General features: G+C 41.8%; 1 protein-coding gene across 1 annotated transcript in view; it reads right to left on the reverse strand.

Moving 5' to 3' along the window:
• Positions 1–17,364, reverse strand: part of AFF2 (ALF transcription elongation factor 2) — a 588,903-nt gene that overhangs the window by 388,249 nt on the left and 183,290 nt on the right. The window contains exon 3 of the mRNA XM_049871652.1: positions 9,336–10,196. Within this exon, the coding sequence (XP_049727609.1) occupies positions 9,336–10,196 (861 nt within the window). The remainder of the gene's footprint in view (positions 1–9,335; positions 10,197–17,364) is intronic.

A 17,364-nucleotide genomic window follows, 5' to 3' on the forward strand; every position in this document is an offset into this window, starting at 1 on the left:
TTTGTACAGCTTGCAAGCTAAGAATGTTTTTTTTTTTTACATTTTAAAATCATTAGAAGAAATCAAAAGAGGAATAATATTTCATGACACATGAAATTCAAGGTTCAATAACCACAAATAAAGTTTCATTGGCATGCAGCCACAGCCGTTCATTTACATATTATCTCTGGATGCTTCCACGCAACAACAGCACAGCTGAGTACTTGCAACAGAGACTATATGGCCCACAAAGATTAACATATTTACTTCACAGAAAACGTTTACTCATCCCTGCTCTAGTCCATAATCAAGTTAACTGCACTGACAAGTTCCTTTTCTCTTTCATTTAACTGGAAAGAGACTTTATACATACGGTGCTAAAAGATTTTTAAAACTCAGCTTTCCACAATTATATTTAAACAGTTTCTCCACAGCAATTATCTTGGGCATAGGCACAGTCAAGCTGAAAAGCTTAAAGAGAATTTGGCTCAGAACCATTGCTGAGTAAACCTGAAGTCAATGGTGAGATGGGGAAGTCTACCTCCCTCCTAGGCACTGGCTTGGACTTTCACAATGGGATGCTGCCTGGCCTCCTTCCACGCTACTCTGGAAAGTGTGAAGAAATATCACTCCTGTCGTGGGTTGAACAGTGTCCCCCCAAATCCATGTCCACCAGAAGCCTCAGATCATGACCTTATTTGAAAATAAGGGCTTTGCAGGTGTACTTGAGTTAAGATGAGGTCATACAAGATTAGGGTAGGCTCTAAATGCAGCGACTGGTGGCCTACATGAAGACACAGAGACACACAGGGGAGATGGCCATGTGAAGACGAAGGTAGAAATTGAAGTGATGCAGCTGCAAGCCAAGGAATGCCAAAGACTTCCAGAAGCTACAAGAAGCTAGGAGAGAAAAAAAAAAATAAAATGGAAAAGATCCTGCCCTAGAGCCTTTTTTTTTTTAGAGCCTACAGAGGAAGCGTCGTCTTGGCAACACCTTGATTTCCGTTTCCTAGCCTCTAGAACTGTAAGAGAATAAATTTCTGTTGTTTTAAAGCCACTCCGTTTGTGGTACTTTGTTAGGGCAGACCTAAGAAACTAATATACCTTCCCTTTCCAGAGTCTTGTTAAACTTTTCCAAACCCTTTTACAGCAATTTCATTCACTTATTCTCACAGCCATTCTGAAGCCGGCAGTCTATGGGTCATTTGCACTCTTGCTGAGGAACAGCACGGTCCCCTCATTTAGTACCATGAATTAAAAGCCAGGGAGCCTGCCTGCTCGTTGCTAACTGTTCTTGCTATTTGATGGCCCTTAACAGTTTGTTGAATTAATCTGTTTTGGGGGCTTCAGATACTTGCAAGAAGTTGTACTCTTCCTAAAGCAATTATTTGCCCCCACCTTTTTTACTGAGCTCTTTAATTCACCTCTAAGGTTTCTCTTGAGGGTGGCTGTGTTTCAGCTGCAGAAATCCAGGTTTTAGCTGTGTCGTCTGAGCATTCTGCTAAAGTCATCCCACCAAACAGACAAAAATGCAGAAACTTTATGAACCTTTAAGAAAAGGTCCTCTAACAAGTTGTGTCATATGTTACTTATTTAGGAATATTGCAAAAACACGACTTCTCACCATATTTGTAAATGAGAAACACATGACTGTAACCTGTAAGACCGCAAGAAAAACTGTGCTTTTGGTATGTTTGGCCTCGGACTTTTTGAAATATAAACCCAGCAAGGGAATTTCAACTTAAGCTGGATTCAGCTCATTATTCCCTTGTCCCTTGTGTGCCAGTAGAGAAGGGACTTAGAAAATTAACCCACACATATACAGTAGCGGGCCATGTGCCCGGGCCGTCACGGAAAGCGCATCGCACACCTGAGTTCCCGTTCTGGCACAGCCTCTTACGGGCCGTGGGGCGTTAGGGAGGTGAATCTAGCTGCTGGGAGACGGAGTTCCTGCATCTGTAAAAAGGAAATGATGAAAACCCCAGGCCCTGTTAGGGTCAAAATAAGATACAGTATGTGAAAGCACTTTGTAAACTGTGAAGTACAAAAGCAGTAGGGCTTTATTATCACCGCCTGTACTTTAAACTCTCCCTGGTAAGCATAGCATAGCACATTTGTTAAAAGATAGTTAAAGATTGTTCGCTTTCACATAAATTAAAAAATGCTAAACAGACTTACAACACCCCAAAGAGTTTTATGACTCATCTCCAAGGCCCTTTGCATTTACTATTTGTGTTGAATCAATACGGTTATTTACCTGTCAATTTTTCTTTCTTTTTAATGCAGAATGGGAGCAGTCTTGTTTATTCATTTATTTTTATGACTGGCTCAGAAAGTACTAAGCTAATCCATACATCCAGTGATAACAGGATGATTCGGAACACACATAACAAAAGCTTATCCCTTTACTGCGGGCTGAATTTGTCAAAATATTTTCCTAGAAGTAACGTGAAAATACCAGTTCTCCATCTTTCACTGTTTCAGTGGGTGGTGACAAAAGGATCAGGAGGCCACTTCCTGAAGCCACAGCTTGGTGCTTTCTGGCGAAACGCAGCACAGAGCTGTTATATTTTGAAAAAAATGAGGCTTAAATGTAGTGATACCCGAGGTTGAGTTGGAATGCAATCCCTAAGAAAGATCCAATTCTCGTTTGTGCATATTTACCCAGTCTTAAAAATTCCCGAACTGTCCTGAAGGATGGTGGTGAAAGGCGTGTAGGCGGGCTTTGGAGTCTTCCAGGCTGTTCTAAAGCAGCTGCCCTTGGAGGGGTATGGGCCTGGGAGATACCGACTGCGGTTACTTTACAGACAAGGTGGCTTTGGGTGTAATCACAAAGGTGAACCACGCCCTCAGAGATTTAGACCTGGAGGAAACCTCGCCAACGAGCTAGTCTAATCTCCTCGGGCGGGAAGCCCACCACCACCTGCCATCGAGTGGACTCCAACTAATGGTGCCCCCTTTTGTGTCAGAATACAACTGCACTTCATAGGGTTTTCGATGGCTGATTTTTCAGAAGTCAATCGCCAGGCCTTTCTTCTAAGGTGCCTCTGGGTGGACTCGAACCACCAACCTTTAGGTTAGCAGCTGAGCACGTTAACTGTGTACACCACCCAGGGACTCCGAGAAGAAGCCTACGGGGGTAAAATCCCTGCCTGAAGATCACAACGCAAGTCCAGGCCGGAAGTAGAACTCCCATCTCAGTACTCTGTGCCCAGACTATGGGCTGCAACATGTAATACGTTCCCTTAAGTAAAGGTTTACTCTCAGCTGTAGTGTGACCAATCACTAAAATTATTAATAAACAGTGATATTTTAAATTGTATTATTATTAAAAATGATAAATTTGTATGTATATATAAAAATTGAAGTTTTTTTCCTTACAAAATGAGAATGCATCAATATTTTGGCTTCTTTTCAGGCAAATTTTTTAAAACATACAAGGAATTTAAGAGCACAGAACTCTGACACAGATGCACTATATATACGGACTATATACGTGAATTATATATACTGGTGGTACAGTGGTTAAGAGTTACAGCTGCTAACCAAAAGGTCAGCAGTTCAAATCCACCAGGTGCTCCTTGGAAACCCTATGGGGCAGTTCTACTCCATTCTATGGGGTTGCTATGAGTCAGGATTGACTCGATGGCAACAGGTTTATATATATATACATAAAAAACATATATATATATATATATGCTCTGATACATTTAAAAATGGAATGCTGAAATTTCTCACATTGTTTCAGGATGCTGGTGATTAGAATTGTTGCACACAGCCTTAGAAAAGAAAAAATATATATATATTTGAGAAAATAGAGCACTTGAAGAAATGAGGGAAAAAAATTAAAACAACACAGACCAGGCACTTGCTATCTTCTTTACTAACCCAAAGTTAAGATCTATTCTGATGTTGGCTAGTGCTAACGAGAAAATGGAGAGGGAAAGGAATGAAGGCCAGAGCTTCCCAGGGAAGGAGAGCATGGCTTAGAATAACTGCTCAGCACTGCTTTAGAAAGAGCCTTGGGAAAGCATGCTGAGGAAGAGCTGATGTCTACTGGGCAAAAAATGAGATACACTTTCTTATAAGGAAGTAGAGAACAAACTCAGGAGCTCAGAAATTACCGCTTGAATTGGTGACAGCAACTGGCTCAAGAGCGTTCCTAGGTTTCCCATGAAGCCATAGGGAAGGTGAGGTTTCAGGTTCAGCATCACATTCTGGCTGCCACATTGCCTGAACGCATTCAAGACACTTGACAATCTGGCCCCCCAAAAGCTCTCAAGCCCTGTCTCACTTTGGCCCTACGAGTCCTCGCCTTCAGACAAACTGGCCTGTCCTCAGAGTCTACCTTGTACTTCCTCACCTCCCTTTTTTTGTACATGTCATTCTCTCCATTCTTCACCAATACGCACACACACGAACGGCCGTACAGATCCCTCTGGACCTACTGTAACCGCAAGCAATCTTCCAGGTCACATTCAAAACCTATCTCAAGTTCTATCTTTGTGAAACTTTCCTCGATTCTCCCTGTGTGTCAATAGCTAGTAAATCAGCTCTGCTATTGCGAGGAATGCCCTGTCTCCCCTCCCCCAGAACACTTGTCCTAATCCTTGAACTTTGGCAAACTTAACCCTCCCCTAGCATCTCTGACACTGCACCAAAACAAGGCAAGTCTTGCTCGCCGTTCCCTTTGTATTCAGACGCTCAGTTGGGGTCGCTTAATTTAGCTTAGGATGAGGGGGAAGATGTAGAGGTATGGTGTAGAAAATGGATAGAATGCCAAACAGACCAAGCAGTTGGAAGAATTAGTTAAAAAGCAAACATACTAACACCAGGTGCTGGACTGGCAGAGGTGCAAAGTCTTCTAGACCCTACACATCTATGGAACAAGAGGTCTCTGCTGAAAGGGTGAGGAATCCCAGAGGTGTCTCAGCTCGTCCCCGGTGGTGTTGAAACTAGGCTACTGACAGCCTTGGGCTAAATACTATTTTATTTCTATAAGAATGGACAAAAATACATAAATAAACTTGTGATATACATCAAGTGAAAAATGCTCAGCGTGGGTTGCACACAGTAGCTGGATGGTCCTCTGTTTTTTGAAGGAACTGCCTGTGTCATTTCTGTGCAACTGCGGAACACAAACAGTGAGTTCCCAGCATTCTCTGCAGTTCTTGCCCAAGAGACCTGAGCTTACGATCTAAAAAATCTACTCCATAATAAATAAAGCCAATTATACCCACAGTGTTCACTGCATAGGATATAAAACAAAACTGGCACAGTCACAAATGTGAGCAATAATTTTTCAGCTAGTTGATAAAGCTAACGACTAAAATAAGCTAAAGCCAAATCCCATCATTCCTATGGGTTCCATTAAACTTTTCCAGGGGGCTCCTAGTTTCAAGTCAATGGGAGCCTCAGATAGCCTTAGATGACAGTCAAGAGCAACATCTAAAGCAAATGGCCCTTTAAGGCAACGATACTCCACACATTAGTATTGTTCTTTTAAAAGCTTATTGACTTAGCATGGAGACACTTAACACAAGTCATTGATTCTTTCACTTGCATGTGATTATTTACTTGCCGAACAATTCTAATAACAGATTGCACCAAAATGCGAGGCTATCTACACCAGCAGATTTGTATCCTAAGGTAAGAATAAACAAAAACATCTGTTTATCTTTGTGCATGTAATCGTGTATAAAGCTCCATTTATTAACACATTCATTTCTGATTCTACTTGGTATAAATACGTCTTTTACTGTTTATAAATGCAGTTCCCAGAAATTCTTCTAAGCTCAACTGTAGAACCCATTAGTCCTTTTTTTGTTGCTAGAATGTTAATAAATTCTGCAATATTGCGTTTTGAAGCAAACAAATTATTTGTTTAAATAAAAAGCCTCAGTCGTAAAGCTGGCCTCTTGCAATAAAGTTGGTTAGACTTGAAGTCTCCTTATTATTGATAAGGCAATGCTAAGATTCCAGGAAATGTTTCAAGGATAAGAAATAAGTAAAATCTTTCACTATACACACACGCTTACACATATAGACATGAGTGTGTGCACATATATATACATCACACCACAATAGTGGCTTGTGTGACAGCGCAATTCACTAGTATAATCTTACGTGCTTATTTGTATATCTGAGAATGCTGTCTGATTCCTGGCCATTGCTCGGCCGCCCCTTCCCCCCCTCTCCGAGATGCACTTCACTAACACATATGTCTGCCTCTGTCACTAGAGCCAGGAAAAGAGCTGGGAATGCTCACAGAAATACTGTGATTGCTCTTAGGATAAATCTTTTTGATAATAACTCAAAGTAATGCTTCCACTCATAGAAGATGGTCACACTGCCTAAGGACCCAGAACCCAATGCTTGGAACTCCTGGCGCCAAGAACTGGTACTGAATTCTAATGCTAAGTGCTTTTGAAAATTGCATCAAGATTTAATAGGGTGAATTATCAGACTTGTTCAGAGTTTTAGCCACATAAATTCCATTAGGTTGTTATCTTCATCATGCTCCACCCCATCTATATTTATGTCCGAATGTTTGTTGACACCCTTCTAAGCTCTCCGTTGGGCTGTCTAACCTCCCATTTCCTCTCCTTCTATTTTTGGTTTCCGCACAACCTTTGAAGCCTGCATATGCCCCTGACTCGAGGGCCTTAAGCTTCCTCTACCCCTCTTTCAAATCCTTCCTTGAGACCTACACTTTAAAGGAAATAGTTTCTTCACTGATTTCCTATCCTGACTTTATTACACCTGACCCATTTTTCATTTTTCAAGCAAGGCTCCATCAATGTCTATTTGCACTGTCACCAAAGGCTGCGTTCACATAAGCTGCTCCTTGGATAATCACCTCCAGAGTTGATGACAGCTCAGACCCTCTAAAAGTGTACCTCTCGCTGGTGTGCTGGAGCACCAAGCCAAAGCATGAAGTCATCTCTGAATCTGGGTCAGCCATTTTGTGAATGTACGAGAGAGGACTACAAGGGAGTGGATCTCACTGGGGCTGTGACCTGTCACTCCACTAGCAAGGTAGGGAAACAGGCTGGCAGACGGCTTTGTGGGGCAGTGCTATTTGCAGAGCAATCCTGAGAGGCAACGACAGCTGATCCCAGGGAAAGAGAAGGGACAAGAATGACATCCCAGCCTCCCATGACAAAGAGTCCTCTGCTTTCACTGCAGGTGTCTTGGTTTTTAAGTATGAACCCCCTGCATTAAGTCATCCAGTTGAAAGGAGGATTTCTCAATGACTGTGCAGTAGGAGAGCAGGAAAAGATACAGGCAGAGTGCTAGGAAAGAAAGATAATTGAGGATGGATTTTCTATCCGTCATCATTTCCTGTTGTTTGTGTTATTTGGTTAACATCGTGGTTAGAAAATGTAATCAAGTAACCATTTTTGAAACTCATTTGTTCAATAAATATTTATTGAGTATCTACTATGTGCCAGACATTTGCTAGGTGCTTGAAATACAGAAAAGAATAAGGTATGGTCCTTGCCCTCAAGGAGCGCACAGTCTAGTGGAGAAGACAGACATGTAAACAAACACCTACAACACAACAAAATAGCTGCCAGTCAAGTCATCTACAGAGCACCAGAGGAGCCCAGAGGTAGCAGCTGATAATTAAGCCTGGTGGACTCAGGCAAGCCTTCGCAAAGTGACAGCTGAGTAGACTGGAAGGAGAAACAGGACTTCACCAGGAAGACAAGGGAAGGCAGGGAAAGACATTCTAGGCTGATGGGACAGCAGGCACAAAAGCAAGGAAGCATGACAAAGTATGGCACGATGGAGACCCAACAGGCGGTTCCATGTGGCTGAGACTGAATCTGGGTATGAAGAAGTGGTGACATACGAAGCCAGAAAGGGAGTATGAGACCAGAGAGGGAAGAGCCTCGTATGCTGGATGGAGATATTTAGACTTTTCCCTAGTAGTGGTGAAAAGGCACAGAAGGCTTAAAAGCAGGGAGTGACATGGTCAGATCTGCCTGTATGGAGGATGATTTGGGAGAGGGGTGGACTAGAGGGAGGGAGACCAGTGAGGAAGGGCTGTCACAGCAGTCCATCCGAGAGAGGCTCCCCGTCGGTTCTAAGGCAGTGAAGGTGGAGAAGTGACAGACTTGAGAGATACTTAGGAAGGAAGCTTGACAAGACTTGATGAATAATGATACAAAAAGTAAAATTGCCTCAGAAAATGAAACGATGTTTAAAAAAGTATGTTCAGAAAAAACAATCAACAGCCCCAGTCTTCCCTTCGAGTTCCCACTGTCTTCTGAAACCATCGCATCTGCCGAGTTTAAATAAAGGGAGAAGCGCCAGAGGGCACACATGGTCAGACTTCTCTAATTCAGACACCACTAACTTTGAGTCTGCAACAATTCAAGCTCCTACTGAGCAAGAATTTCAACCTACTTTCTTCCTCTGCGTCTTTCCAAGCCTTTAGTCAACCATTAACAGGAATCCAATCTAAAGGCAGTGGCTTCTTCCAATCGAGAGCTTGAAGTGCAGTAGGCAGTTGCTTACATGGTGGTATCTGAGGGGTAGGCCCATACATGCGCCCCACCCAGGGGCCACGAGGCCCAGAATCCAATCATTAGCAATTCATTCCTTTGGGAGAGCTTTGGTCCCTCTGGGCTTCTCTTTTACAAGGCAATGATTCCTGAGATGGGGAGGGCATTTAGTCATTCAAAACCCAGTGGGATTTTGGTTGATCGAAATGCCTTTTGTTTTGACAGAAGGGGTCAGGGTAAGTTATAAGAGGGCTATGTAGGTACCTGTGGAAGAAGGTGATGCAGAAGGGAAGACTGAGGACTACAGAAGATAACGTAAGATCTTGCCAAGGGATATCCCTGCAAGTACTCAAGAAACTAAGATTCGTAAAGAATGCCTTCCACTTCTGGCTCCAGCAAATCACACTTGTACACTCTTGAACTTTAAGGAACTTCTGTGTTGTATGTGTATGATACGCCATTGGCTAATGAAGGCCAACGATCACTCAGTCTTTTCATGAACCTCATACTACTTATCACAGATTAGAATCTAAAATGGTATTAATTTGTATGGGATATTACTAAAAATGCATTTTCTGAAACTTTTTTTTATAACTCCAATTTTTCATTCACTCAGACTGACCTTGTGTTCATTCCACATTATTGAGATTTCACTGTATTTGCTGAGTGTTAATCAGTCATGTCATAGTGACAGAGGATCAAGAATCAGACACTGACCTTGAAGAGTCTCATATAGGGCTCAGTAAGGTAAATAAGCTGCTTGTGAGTACTTGATTAGAGTGGCTAAAACAATGAACAAAAAAAAAGAAGAAGAAGCAAAACAAAACTTTAAAAAGTACTTACTTCACTTGTTTGAAGAATCGTGAACTTTGGCAGTTTAGTCTTTGTACTGGCTGAACTGGGCTTTCCATCCAAGAGTGATCCGAATGACAGATTTCCAAAGCTGTTCTCGAATTCGATTGAAGGCTTCAGTGTCGGCGAGATGTCTGGTGCCTGGTCCTGGCCATCCATGGGTCTTACATAAGCGGTTGGCTTTTGCTGCCCCATGCTTGGTTTGCAGTAAAGCCCTGGTGGGAAGTTTTGAACTGAAAGGCCACTGCTGGGAGCTAATAAAGATGAGGCAACTAGGGGAGACCCAGGCGCTTGCACTGTAAATTCAGATTCTCCTGGTGAGTTGGATTGAAAGATTTCTTTGAAAGCTTCCTCTCCATTGGATTTGGGGTTGCTGTCTTCCTTTGCAGATGGGTTTGACTCTTCAACTGCTGCCATCTGGGGCTGTTCAGCTGGGTACACAAAAAAATCTTCCAGTCTGGCTTGGGGCTGGTCCTGTGTAGAAGTTTGAATCTTGTTTGGCTGGTTACTCGCCTGGCTTGCTGGTATAGCGGTGGAGTTAGGACTATCTCGTGACCAGTCGGGCTTAGATTTTCTGTTGCTGTGTATTAGAGTTGAATTCAGTATCACGACAGAAGGTGGGGGCATTGGTGCTGAGGGCTGGGTATTATCCTGGTGAGGTGGGATCATTCGGTTCTTTTGTTCTGGAAAAAAGCTTGGTTCGTTTTTGTTGATGGGAGTCTGGGGCACGGAATTCTTTGGGATTCCCACTAGATGGTTCTGATTAGAATGGTTAGTTAGCAAATCCTTCATTTCGTCATAGTTTCCCAGCGTGTTCTGGACTCGGTTGGCAAGTGCATCACCTTTGTTTGTCTAAAATAACAAAAAAGATGGGGGTGGGAGGAGAGACAATGAATAGGTTTGTGTTTCCTAATGTTAATGTTTCAAACAGATGCCTTAAGTAGACTACCATATAGCGTTCTTTAAAATTGCCATACTGTCATAGAATTTCATACTCTGTGCTCGGTAAGGAAAAAAATATCAAAAATGCTATTGAAAGAGCCTCTTTGGAATGAGCTGGTATGATTAGTGTTTGCATGCTCCCTGGCCTGTCCTTAAACATGTTCATTGGGAGACCATTTTAAATCATGTTGCTTATGAATTTTATTAGTGAAATAACTTATTTGATGTCAGGTGAGCTGAATTGTTACATTCTACACCATGATTAATAATGTTTGCTTACTGATCATTAAATTATAATGAAATGTTCAACTTATATATGTTCTTGACGCATCAGCCCTTGGAACGACATTCTACCATGCAAAAGGCTTAGCCCGTCGAATAAGAAAGTCAATTAAATTGTACTATCATGGCTACATTAAGTTTAGAAAAGGCATGGAATTAAACAACATCTAATTGAGCTAACTTACGACTAAAGTGAATCTAATTCCTTTTAATCAAAGAACCGTATAAATTGCTGGTGTCTGCCTACATATTCTGGGGGCAATTGCGTTTGCATATTGGTGATTCATACTCGTTTACTTTGAAACGGTGCAACTGTTCATCAACAGTGACTCAAGCTCTCTTGTGTCTTTGCCGTGATTTAGAAAAATTTATTCAAGAATTTAAGCTGTTGCTTAAGTAAACAAAGACGAAGTCATATTTTCAAAGTGATATTGGCCTAATGTGTAGATTTAGAGACAACAAAATTATTCTGTGTACAATGAACATAACAGCTTCCCCAGTCCCTGTAGGATATACTAATCCTATTAAAACGGCCATGAGTGTTTTTAAAAGAACTGAGCTCCTGCCTGAGTTTTACAATATACAGAGCACAGCTTTCAGAACTAGAAAAATGGTGGGTAGCTGTATACTTGGAAATGACTCTGATGACAGCTCAGTGTTTCATCTTTGACGGTGAGTTTTATTATTCACTTTACACGCCAAAGATGTTACCAAAACAGGTTGCTGAATTCAGAAGGGTAAAGGACTTCTTTGTGCCTCGGCTGCACTATCCTGACCCAAGATGTTGGAATGAAAGGAGGCTACTGGTACCGAAGGAGCCACCTGGCGGCAGGGCCAATGGGTGGGGAAGACACCCGCCCTAAGTGGTCTCCATGTCTAGGAACCATAGGCACGCTCCCCGTGCACAGCAGGGGGTAACTACCTCCCTACTCGGATATTCTCCAAGGAAGACAGATGTGTAACAGCTAATGTTTCTCATAGCCTAGTCAACACAGCCTAGTCTCCTGGTGTACACAGGAAGTATATTGGTTCCAGTCTGGTATCTAAGCTTCAGTTGTGTGGCTGTGTGCTGTTCTCTGTATAGGAAGATGGAGGTGTGATCAGTGTACAGATGGATGGAGGGTGAAGTGCTAGAAATGGATGGAATCACCCAGGGAAAGAAAACGTAGAATGAGAAGATCAGGCTCAGGGAGGAACCCTGGGGGAACACCAACGTTTAAGAGGCTGGGAGAAGAAGAAGCAGAAAAGGGTACTAAGAAGGAACAATCAGACGGAATCAAACTGGAAACCCTGGCCTGATGATTACCATCATCTCCGTATACTGTATAAAGTATTCAACTGACACCCTGTGTTAAATCATATAAGAGACTCCAAAGAAATAAAGGCAGTTATGAGAGAAACACGCGTTTCAAAGAGTAAGGAAAAGTATGCTAAACACACACTCAAGAGATTTTGTGAGGGTGGGGGATGTTAGAAATCAAATAAATATGTGTCAGTTTTAGTTTGCTTATTCGCAAGAATATCTTATATATATCATATGCAACCCTGGTGTTGAAACCATGATTAAACAATTAACATTCCTTATAATCCTCAGCTGAATAATCACTCTGTTTTCAGGAGCGCATATGAAAGACATATGTAACAGATATACAAAAAAAAAACAGATATGGATGGGGAGAAATCACTTGTATTCCCGAAAAATCCCTAGGTTTGTCATTTTTAATGACAGAATTCACATTTTTAGCTAAGTCAAGAATAAACTCATTGTACATAGCAGGTGCCTGCAGCTGAGTTGCACAATGAACCATTTGGGTAGCAGCCAAAGCCAGTCTCTCTGTTCAATCCTTAAATTTAAAACAAGGAGAGTCTATTGTGGCAGGGCCCAGCAGGAACTTGACGCAAGCTTTATATACTTGCAGGGAGGGGGGTTCTGGCCCCTCAAACAGTTTGCCCCATTGGCCAGATGCCTGCCTCATGAATCCTGATATCTGCCTATCTTCAAGGTTCTGGCCTTGAAGGGGGGAAACAGCACCATTTCACGTCCCATTTGAAACACCATCGTCTTGCTATCTAGCTTGTGCTCTCTCCAGCCAACTTCCTCAGAGCTCAAGGCCTCCAGGCCCATTTGCTTACAAGCAAGCTAGCCACAGTCCTGTTCCTGTTCCAGAAGTAAACACAACGGACATGTTTATGTTATCCTCACTGGACGGAACTTGGGTTAGGTGTTAATGGTTCTACACGTATGTTTACCGTTATAATGAGCTGAGCTTCTGACGCATGCTTAGATTTTTTTTTCCACCTCTAGGCTTTAAAATATGCTTAAAATTAGGAGAATTTATAAACGGGCCAATGTCTACAACTCTGTCTACATGAATAAAGTGGTAAATTGAAAGTTTTCTGAAAAATTCTAGAAAATCCACCTTCTACTATGTTGTTGTTGCTGTTAGGTTTTGTCAACTGAGATCTGACTCAGAGTGACCCTATATACCACAGAACGAAACACCGCCCTGTCCTGTGCGATCGTCACAATGGTTGTTATGCTTGAGCCCATGTTGCAGCCACTGTGTCAATCTACCTCATTGAGCATCTTCCTCTTTTTCCCTGACCCTGTACTTTACCAAGCATGATTTCCTTCTCCAAGGACTGGTCCCTCATGATAACACGTCCAATGTATGTGAGATGCAGTCTCGACATCCTTGCTTCCGAGGAGCATTCTGGTTGTACTTCCAAGGCAGATTTGTTCGTTCTTCTTGCAGTCCATGGTATATTCAATATTCTTTGCCAACACCACAATTCAAAGGCATCAATTCTCCTTTGGTCTTCCTTATTCATTGTCCAGCTTTCACATGCACATGATGCCATTGAAAATACCATGGCTTGGGTCAGGCGCGCCTTAGTCTTCAAGGTGATATCTTTGCTTTTCAACACTTTAAAGTCCTTTGCAGCAGATTTGCCCAATGCAATGTGTCCTTTGATTTCTTGACTGCTGCTTCCATGGGTGTTGATTGTGGTTCCAAGTCAAATGAAATCGTTGACAACTTCAATCTTTTCTCTGTTTATCATGATGTTGCCTATTGGCCCAGGATTTTTCTTTTCTTTATGTCGAGGTGCAATCCATACTGAAGGCTGTGGTCTTTGATCTTCATCAGTAAGTGCCTCAAGTCCTCTTTACTTTCAGCAAGCAAGGTTGTGTCATCTGCATAACACAAGTTGTTAATGAGTCTTCCTCTAATCCTGATGTCCCGTTCTTCTTCAAATAGTCCAGCTTCTCAGATTATTTGCTCAGCATACAGACTGAATAGGTATGGTGAAAGGATATGACCCTGATGCACACCTTTGCTGACTTTAAACCACTCAGTAACCCCTTGTTCTATCTGAACAACTGCCTCTTGATCTATGTACAGGTTCCTCATGAGCACAATTAAGTGTTCTGGAATTCCCATTCTTCCCAATGTTATCCATAATTTGTTATGATCCACACAGTCGAATGCCTTTGCACAGTCAATAAAACACAGGTAAACATCCTTCTGCTATTCTCTGCTTTCAGCCAGGATCCATCTGACATCAGCAGTGATATCCCCGGTTCCACATTGTCTTCTGAATCTGGCTTGAATCTCTGGCAGTTCTCTGACGATACACTGCTGCAGCCACTTTTCAATGATCTTCAGCAAAACTTTGCTTGCGGGTGATATTAACGATATTGTTCAATAATTTCTGCATTCGGTTGGATCTCCCTTCTTGGGAATAGGCATAAATATGGATCTCTTTCAGTCGGTTGGCCAGGAAGCTGTCTTCCAAATTTCTTGGCACAGATGAATGAGTGCTTCCAGCACTGCATCCGTTTGTTGAAACATCTCAATTCCTGGAGCCTTGTTTTTCACCAATGCCTTCAGCGCAGCTTGGACTTCTTCCTTCAGTACCATCGGTTCGTGATCATATGCTACCTCTTGAAAGGGTTGAACATCAACACAATTCTTTTTGGTATAATAACTCTGTGTATCCCTTTCGTCTTCTTTTGATGTTTCCTGAGCTGTTTACCGTTTTCCCCATAGAATCCTTCACTATTGCAACTTGAAGCTAGAATTTTTTTCTTCAGTTCTTTCGGCTTGAGAAATGCTGAGCATGTTCTTCCCTTTTGGTTTTTATCTCTAGCTCTTTGCACATATCATTACAATACTTTGTTTTCTCGAGCTGACCTTTGAAATCTTCTGTTCAGCTCTTTTACCTCATTATTTTTTCCTTTTGCTTTAGCTACTCAGTGCTCAAGAGCAAGGTTCAGATATTCTTCTGACATCCATTTATGTCTTTTCTTTCTCTCCCGTCTTTTTAATGACCTCTTGCTTTCTTCATGTATGATGTCCTTTGGTCATAAGTGTTCAACGCACCAAATCTATTCTTGAGACGGTCTCTAAATTCAGGCGGGATATACTCAAGGTCGTGCTTTGGCTCTTGTGGACTTGTTCTAATTTTCTTCAGTTTCAGCTTGAACTTGCATATGAGCAATCGATGGTGTGATCACCAGTTGGCCCCTGGCCTTGTTCTGACTGATGATGCTGAGCTTTTCCATTGTCTCTTTCCACAGATATAGTTGACTTGATTCCTGTGTATTCCATCTGGCGAGGTCCGCGTGTATAGTCACCGTTTATGTTGTTAAAAAAAGGTGTTTGCAGTGAGGAAGTCATCCGTCTTGCAAAATTCAATCATGCAATCTCCGGCACTGTTTCTATCACCAAGGCCATATTTTCCAAGTACCAGTTCTTCTTCTTTGTTTCCAACTTTTGCATTCCAATCTCCAGTAATTATCAATGCATCCTGATTGCATGCTTGATCAATTTCAGACTTCAGCAGCTGATAGAAATCTTCAATTTCTTCATCTTTGGCCTTAGTGGTTGGTGCGTAAATTTGAGTAGTAGTCGTATTAACTGGTCTAACTTGTAGGCATATGGATATTATTCCATCACTGACAGTGTTGTACTTCAGGATAGATCTTAAAATATTCTTTTTGACGATGAATTCAAAGCCATTCCTCTTCATGATGTCACTGCCAGCATAGTAAACCATATAATTGTCTGATTCAAAATGGCCAATACCAGTCCATTTCAGCTCATTAATGCCTAAAATATCAATGTTCATGTGTTCCATTTCATTTTTGATTATTTCCAGTCTTCCTAGATTCGTACTTCATACATTTCACAGTCCAGTCATTAATGGGTGTTTGCAGCTGTTTCTTCACATTTTGAGTCATGATAAATCAGCAAACGAAGGTCCCGAAGGCTTGACTCCATCCACATCATCACGGTGGTTTCTACTTTGAAGAGGCAGCTCTTCCCCAGTTGTCTTTTGAGTGCCTTCCAACCTGGGGGGCTCATCTTCCAGCACTATATGAGACAATGTTCCACTGCTATTCATAAGGTTTTCACTGGCTAATTCTTTTCAGAAGTAGACTGCCGGGTCCTTCTTCCTAGTCTGTCTTAGTCTAGAAGCTCAGCCGAAACCTGTCCACCATGAGTGACCCTGCTGATCTCTGAATACCGGTGGCGCAGCTTCCAGCATCACAGCAACACACAAGCCCCCACAGTACGACAAACTGACAGGCACATGTGTTTTAGTTTATATTACAGTTATGATTTATTTTTCTCTGCATAAGACTGTGAGCTCTTAAAGGGCACTGGCTATCTTTTTTATTCATCTTTATAGCCCCAAAACTTAGCACCATGTCTAATGTATATTAGGTACTGAATAATTAGTTGCTGAATTGAACAGAACCAAATTATAATTCACATCCTGCGTGTGTGTGTATGTATATATATATATGTATATACATATGTATGTGTGGGTGTATGTGTGTATATATATATATATATATGGATTTGTAATAGCTTAGAGTTAAAAGTACAAATGTAAAAATTAAGCTAACTTGGTTACTATGATGTTTGAGCTTCCTGGTAGCTAAGGTAAAAAGGAAAAGCTCTTAAGTTGCAGAATTCTCTTTATCTGATGGAAGGAGGCATATCCTAATTCATTACATGAGACAAATGGTTGCCTGATACTACAATTAGAAAAGGAATTCCTCCCATTGGTTCATTTACAAGGACCTTTGTGCAAAAAAAAATGAGCAATTTTTTCAGCACCGATTTTATAGAAGATGCAAAGTTGTTCTTCCCATGGCTTTTCCTTATGATGACCAAAAAGCTAAAGCATTACATTGCAAGTGTAACTCGGTCAAGGCATGCCTGCGTGTGAAGTGAGTGGGCTACGCTAATAAAATCCAGGTGTGTAGCTTTTGTGTGCGTGACATTAGGGGTGGAGCTGTGATGACCTGTAAGGGTGGAGGGATGTCATTTCTCTTAGACTAACTTCCTCATAGAACAACTGTCTCAGAGAGACTTGTGACAGGAACTGCATAGCATACAGTTCAAGGTTGAGTTCACTGGTGACACTTTATTTGCTGCTGATTGAAGGAAGATCCATAGGCTTTGCATAACAGATGTGGTTGCTGCAGCTACAAGTAGGACTTACCATGGTCCTTCGTAAAATGAATACCGGCAAATTCAAAACGCTCAGGAGGCAGGATTAGTCACGGAGGACACACAGCCTCAAAAAGTCCACCATTCAACAATCCCCAGATAATTAACAGTCCAGTCCAGGTTGCCAGAGTAAATCACTGCCTTCCCATCACTGGAGGTGGGTAACCATCAACCAATTTTTAAATTTCTCAAGATACAGATATGAGATACACTGGATAGAAACTCCAATGAGACCTAAAATACATTTACACACACCTACACAATGTACT

This window comes from Elephas maximus, chromosome X (assembly GCF_024166365.1).
Source record: "Elephas maximus indicus isolate mEleMax1 chromosome X, mEleMax1 primary haplotype, whole genome shotgun sequence".
Classification (NCBI taxonomy): Eukaryota; Metazoa; Chordata; class Mammalia; order Proboscidea; family Elephantidae; genus Elephas; species Elephas maximus.